Source organism: Sinocyclocheilus anshuiensis, unplaced genomic scaffold, assembly GCF_001515605.1.
Source record: "Sinocyclocheilus anshuiensis isolate Anshui unplaced genomic scaffold, SAMN03320099.WGS_v1.1 scaffold1224, whole genome shotgun sequence".
Classification (NCBI taxonomy): domain Eukaryota; kingdom Metazoa; phylum Chordata; class Actinopteri; order Cypriniformes; family Cyprinidae; genus Sinocyclocheilus; species Sinocyclocheilus anshuiensis.
Genome location: NW_015544204.1, coordinates 225,058 through 232,284, shown reverse-complemented (window position 1 = coordinate 232,284; position 7,227 = coordinate 225,058). Strand labels below are relative to the sequence as shown.

The 7,227-nt window shown below is 36.2% G+C and overlaps 1 protein-coding gene across 1 annotated transcript in view; it reads right to left on the bottom strand.

The window, feature by feature from the left end:
- Positions 1-7,227, bottom strand: part of LOC107696863 (neurotrypsin-like) — a 17,058-nt gene that overhangs the window by 1,598 nt on the left and 8,233 nt on the right. The window contains 9 exon segments of the mRNA XM_016497399.1: positions 719-738; positions 821-1,003; positions 1,137-1,259; positions 2,261-2,539; positions 2,631-2,772; positions 4,003-4,217; positions 4,401-4,542; positions 4,713-4,891; positions 6,142-6,289. Coding sequence (XP_016352885.1) covers positions 719-738; positions 821-1,003; positions 1,137-1,259; positions 2,261-2,539; positions 2,631-2,772; positions 4,003-4,217; positions 4,401-4,542; positions 4,713-4,891; positions 6,142-6,289 — 1,431 coding nt within the window.

Below are 7,227 nucleotides of genomic sequence, written 5' to 3'. Positions count from 1 at the left end.
CTAATGGTTAGAGAGTCGGACTCGTAACCCAAAGGTTGTGGGTTCGAGTCTCGTACCGACAGGGATTGTAGGTGGGGGGAGTGAATGTACAGCCCACTGCTCTGGGTGTGTGTTCACGGTGTGTGTGTGTGTGTGTGTGTGTGTGCGTGTGTGCGTGTGTGTGTGTAATTAAAAATTAAATTAAAAATTATTAAAAATAATCAAAAGTGACAGTAAAGACATTTATGTTACAAAGGATTTCTATTTCAAATAGATGCTGTTCTTTTGAACTTAAGTAATCAGAGTCCTGAAAAAAAAAAAGATCACTGTACCCATAAAAATATTAAGCAGCACAGCTGTTTTCAACACTGATAAGAAGAAGAAATGTTGCTTGAGCATCAAATCAGGATATTTGAATGATTTGTGACACTAAAGACTGGAGTAATGGCTGTCTTGAAAAATTTAGCATCACAGGAATAAATTACATTAAAAAAAAAATATTTTAAATTATAATAACATTTCACAATATTACTGGTTTTACAGTATTTTTGGTCAAATACTGTAAATAAAGTCTTGGTGAACAGAGACTTTTAAAAAAAATCTCACCGACCCCACGTTTGAACAGTACTGTATTTAAATTTTAACATTATCATTTTTGCAGTTATTTGGTTTGCAAAAATATATATTTTTTAACTCATATTGTTTGCAAATAATACTACTTATTTAAATAGATTTTTACCCAGAATTATTAGCTTAGGTCTACCATTCCAAAAGGAAACTATTAGTCATCATAAGTGTGTTCAGAAATGTATTTCTGTAAATATGTTTGAGTTTGCAGTACCTGTAATTCCCCAGATCTGTTCCCTTCAGCTTCAGTAAGGCAATATCATACTCCCAGCCCTGGCTGTGGTACTTCCTGTGGATCACGATGCGCTCAGGAGAAAGAGTGCGCTCAAAGTCATCCCTCTCCTCTGTGTGGTAGTCGCCAAGCCGCAGCACGTAACGGGAGGGGTCTGAACCAAACCTAAAAAAAGACATGTATATGCGCAGCATGTTTATTTGTTGCCTAACTGTCAGGAATGACAGACTTTGTAACAAAGTAAAGTGTTTGTCATTCTCTGTAGAGCCACTAGATATCAGTAGAGTCTCTCTCTCACCTCTTGAAGCAATGAGCAGCAGTAATGACCCAACAGGAATTGATGAGAGTCGCCCCACAAAGTGGATGGGTGCCTTTCGATTGAGACCTCAGCCACAGAGATACTTGCCACGGCCAGTCACCCCTAAATGACAGTCACAGATGGTTTAAAACACATGTGCCAAGTTCTAAAAAAAAATGTACTGCTTAGACACAAAACAAAAAAACAGTCATAGACCATCCAGGTAACCACACAGAGTATTAAGAACCAAGGGTTCCCAAGGGGGTTATTTTAATAATTTCAGCTATTGTTTTGTCTTGTGGACAATATGTAAACATATTTTATGTAAAATATCTTACTCAGGACAGTACTAAATAAAAAAAAACATGCATTTTGTATGATCTCTCTTTATTTTGTTAAAATTATTCACATTTTCACAGATTCTGCAAGGGGCTCCCAAACTTTCGCATGCCACTGTATATATATATATATATATATATATATATATATGCATGCAGTTATTTGATTCAAAATACAGTACAAATTGTAACGTTGCGCTTTTTTTGGGGTGATATTTTTATGGAAAGTGTGATGCATTTTTCAGGATTTTTGATGAAGAGAAAGTTCAAAAGAACAGCATTTATTTGAAATAGAAATCTTTTGTAACATAAATGTCTTTACTGTCACATTTGATCACTGCTGAATAGAAGTATTAATTTCAATAAATAAATAAACCTTTTACTGACTGTAATTTGAAATGATATATTAGGCAAAAAATACCCTTTACTTTCATTATATGGAAAAGATTGGGCAGCACATTCTTCAAAATCTCTTCTGTTTGCATTCCAAGGATGTCATATGGGTTTGGAATGACATGACATGAAATGATGACAGAATTTTCATTTTTGGTGAACTATACTTTAACTCAAACCCTGTTTGCTATCAAACACATGATTATAAAGCAAATTACATTTTCCTGTTGTAACTGTAAATAAACAAGCATTATATATTGTTCCCCTGTGACCACAGTACAATATAAGACAATAACAGTGGCAGCAAGCCAATAAACAATAAAAACAGAGATTAATAAACACAATGCACGTGTTACAATGTTAGTGAATAAAATAAACCATGTCGTTCATTACCGTAGAGACTTGTCTCCTCCAATGATCCTTCTCCTGCGCCTTTGTGTGTTGGGTCTCAAACCACATTCCTGCTTGCTCATGCTTCTGTACTTTACAGATTCAGTGGTGTAGTCACAGATGACCCCCGCGTCCTCACTGTGCCTGCAATCATGGGCGTCCGGACCCACAGCTGAACACTCCCCCAACGAAGCCTCTGTCCCAACACACTTCACATTATCCAGATGGATGGGTCCCTGACCCTCACCAAAATAAGCCATGGAGCGGGCCTTCGAGACCCCACTAAAATTGTAAAGGGGAAAGAGGAACAAATAAGTGTCTGAAGATGTTGAGATGTGTGTTTATCTTCTTTCATCACATGAAACATTCTTACACAAATCCTAGCTGTATGCAGACCACTCCAGCGTTGATGTCATTCCAACCATCATCACACACGCTGCCCCACTGGCCGTTAATAAAGACCTCTACGCGGCCCTCCTTACGGCTCTCGCCATCCACCAGCCTCACCAGTGGACCTAGAACCACAGCATAACTAGAAACAGCACAAAAAAGATGGACCTCTATATACCTGGATAAGTAGTGAATTATATGATTGAGAATAACAAAATTTACAGTGTAAATTCCTTGTCTTTTTTAAAGGGTGATGTTGTGCAAAATCATATATGAAATACCATATCATACCATATATGTGACCCTGGAGCACAAAACCAGTCTTAAGTCGCTGGGATTTATATGTAGCAATAGCCAAAAATACATTGTATAGGTCAAAATTATTGATTTTTATTTTATGCCAAAATCATTAGGATATTAAGTAAAGATCATGTTCCATGAAGATATTTAGTAAATTTCCTACTGTAAATATATTAAAACTTAATTTTTGATTAGTAATATGCATTTCTAAGAACTTCATTTGGACAACTTAAAAGGCAATTTTCTCAATATTTTGATTTTTTTTGCACCCTCAGATTCCAGATTTTCAAATAGTGGTATATCGGCCAAATATTGTCCTATCATAACAAACCATACATCAATGGAATGCTTATTTATTCAGCAATTTCGAAAAATTGACCCTTATGACTAGTTTTGTGGTCCAGGGTCACATATTAGAAATATATCATATATTAGGTATTTAATTGGCTATGGGCACTCTTGTTATTCGGTACTAGAATTTGGTGCCTGATTAGAAATGACAGAAACAGTTTTATGGTATATTTATATATATTTAATAATTAAAAGTGTTAATTAATGTCTTTTAAATGTCATATTACATATCGCATTATACTACTAAATCTAAAAAATTGTCAATTTTAACAGTGGTTTTCAACCAGGGGGCCGGCACTCACTAGGGGGCCTCGGCAAACTTCCAAGAGTGCCTCGAGATGGATTAAAATGATGTAAATTAAGACAAAACAGCACATTATGGTAACAAAGATTTACTGTTTGTCATAGAGCAACAAATCACTTTCTGATAAGTGCATTAATTTCTACATCATGTCCTAACCATATTCATCAACATACAACATGTTTTTTTTAATAAGCTACATATAAATATGCATTTCATTATATGTACGCATATGTATAAGCATGTCATTACAATATAAAAGATGATGCCTTCTAGTATCCTATTTGTTTTGGAGGGCTTTTAAAAGCGTAAAGTGGACTTGTTTCTTAACATCTGGTTCAGATATTGTGCTACTCTTGATGATGATAATGCTAATAAAAGTTTTTACATAGAGTTTACACACCTGTGGCAAGAGCCACTTCAGGGATCTCATTGTTCTGTCCTTCTCTTTCACAGCGTATGCCCACATCCTCACTGTGAGAGCAGTCATGCTGCCCCCACTGACCATGAGCACAGTCCAGCAGAGAGCTCTCTCCCCCTTCACATGTCACCTCATCCAGCAGGATCAACCCTGTACCCTCTCCATACATCCCATCTGGAGCCACCTCAGCTTGCCCTCTGTTGGACAAATAGCAGTATTGCAGCACCTAAATGAAACAAACTTCCCGTTCTCCTGAGACCAAAAGAGCGCAAATCAAACTTGAAATCATCTAGCATGCAAAAATATGCTGCTTTTAAGTAGCACATTATATGCTTACATTCAAGAATTATGTTATCAACCAGGCCAAATACATAGCTTACTGATAACCCAGCTGTAGACACACCACCTGGGCGTGACGTCCGGTCCAGTTGTCATCACACACTGTGCCCCATTCTCCAGCGTGATAAACCTCAAGACGTCCTTCCCATGGGCTATCAGCGCCTACTAGACGCAACACTCCATCTACAGCAGCATTAGCATGTCTATGTTTAATCAATGCACTTATACACACAAATAAAATGCTGATAAAAGTAAAAGGGTTTTTGGTCCTTGAAGTATTTTAAATGTGTTATCATAAAGACACAGTTGGCACAGCTTGTGTCACAGTCTGACACAGTTTGTGCCATCTTCACCTGAAAACGGGTTGCACGAGACTCCAGCATCCTCCATGTGATCACAGTTGTGCTGGCCCCAGGGCACATGAGGGCATTCCTCCAGAGACAGCTCATTTCCTGTGCAGTGCACTCCGTCCAGCATGATAGGCCCAGTGCCCTGCCCAAAGTGCGCCCATGTCCATGCCTTTGGTACACCACTGAAAACAAACACATGCCTGTGATTCATTCCCTTATCTAAAGAGTTAAGATACACTGCTGTTTAAAAATTTGGGGTCAGTGAGATGTTTTGAAAGATGTCTCTTACGCTCACCAAGGCTGCATTTATTTGATCAAAAATACAGTAAAAACTTTAATATTATTACAATAATATTATTAAATAATATAAACAGTTCAAGGAAACATGATACATTTTTATTACAGAGTTCTGTGGTGAATGCATCCTTGCTGAATAAAATATTAATTAAAAAATCTTTCTGACTCTAATCTTTTGAATAGTAGTGTACATTTAAGATCATAACAAGGAGGAAGAGAGATATAAAGGCATATGGTACTACTATATTAGTTTATTTATATAACTTTGTAATGATACTTACATTGCAAAGTCTTTCAAAACAATCATTAGTGATGTACAGAAGAGGACTGATGTACTGAAAAGTGTATGTTACACCACACGGATGGTGAAGGGTAAAATCAGTTGCTCTCTATCCCACTGCAGATTCCTGGAGTGAATCCCTGCACCCCATCAATCATTCATCCATTCATCTATATTAATAAAGTTCACTCGCTGTGCTAGTGCGCGTGTTTGTGTGTGTAAAAAGGACAGTTCTTATAGGCAGCACTGATTTGTGCATGACATCATTAGTGTCTCCCAGCTCTTGTAAATGCTTTTAGTCGAATCATTTGTGCAAAGTGTTTCTAAATTTTGCTAAACAAAAAAACAGCTCGGTAACATCCTGATGATGATACAAAAGCTTTCAAGCAACATTAGAAGACCTTGCAATAGATCAATATGTGCAGATCCTTGTACTAATGCTATAAGACACAGGTTTTTTCAAATGGAAAGCCATAACACAGTTATTGAATTTGATATTACTACAGTTTCATTCTTTCTAGTCTAAAATCAAATATTTCATCACAGTTTTTTCCATTGAAAAATACAATCTGTTTTTTATTTCAACATGTTTTATACATCTAACATTACTTTAAAAGAAGGTAGAAACAATAGTTGAAATAGTTTTTGCTTTAACACAGTGACAATATAAAAAACTTAAAAAAACAAATAAAAAACAACAACAACATTTTAAAAATATGTAAAAAAAAAAATTTAATTTAAATTATTTAAATTTATAAAGTATAAATTTATACACAACATAATATTTGACGTCCTTGGCATCCAAAAATTGGCAAACCCCTGCTGTAGGACATACATATGATACTGATTTCTTACCCCAATCCCAACTGTCGGCAAACCACTTCAGCATCAATATCATCCCATTCGTCATCACAGATAGTACCCCACCTCCCATTATGGTACACCTCCACACGCCCCTCGAAATCCTCAAGGCCTCCCACGAGCCTCAGGGGGGCACCATTGCCTGAACAAAACAAAAGTCCAGTGAATCACTATTTCATTCATTTTTTCACTGCAGTGGACAATGCAAAGGACAAAATAATTAGTGTAACATTTGTAGGGTCACATAACCAGTCATAAGGGTAAATTTGTTTTTTGAATAGCTGAATAAATAAGCTTTCCATTGGTGTGTGGTTTGTTAGGATAGGACAATATTTGGCTGAGATACAACTATTTGAAAATCTGGAATCTGAGGGTGCAAAAAAATCCAAATACTGAGAAAATCACCTTTAAATTTGTCCAACTGAAGTTCATGTTCATGAAGTTCAACTAATCAAAAAGTAAGTTTTGATATATTTACAGTAGGAAATTTACAAAATATCTTCATGGAACATGATCTTTACTTAATATCCTAAAGATTTTTGGCATAAAAGAAAAATCGATAATTTTGACCCATACAATGTTTTTTTGGCTATTGCTAAAAATATACCCAAGCGACTTAAGACTGGTTTTGTGCTCCAGGGTCACATTTAACACTTCTTGAGAGCAGAAGCTTAAAACTCTTCTATATGCTCCAGTACGGAATCCCTTTTGCAAGTTATAGGCCTCAGAGCTCTCAGATTGCTTTCTCCTTCCTAATGTTTCTGTGTGAATAATTCACAGCTCTCTCTAAATATACCTGACCCTGTTCTAGCAAACCGTCCCATTACAACAGGCACACTGTTTATGACCCTACTTCTGTCTCTCATTAATTTTGTCTTCATTTAGCTCCACGGAAGGCCCTTCCACACTATAACACTGTTGAAAATATAGTTATTAGAGTATGATCAGCAGATAAAGGAAGCTCAGCTGTTGCTTTATGAACAGTGACTCTGAGAAATGAAATTGAGAGCATGCGACAAAGATAACTTTTTCTAACTTGCATTTCTTTATATATATATATATATATATATATATATAGTA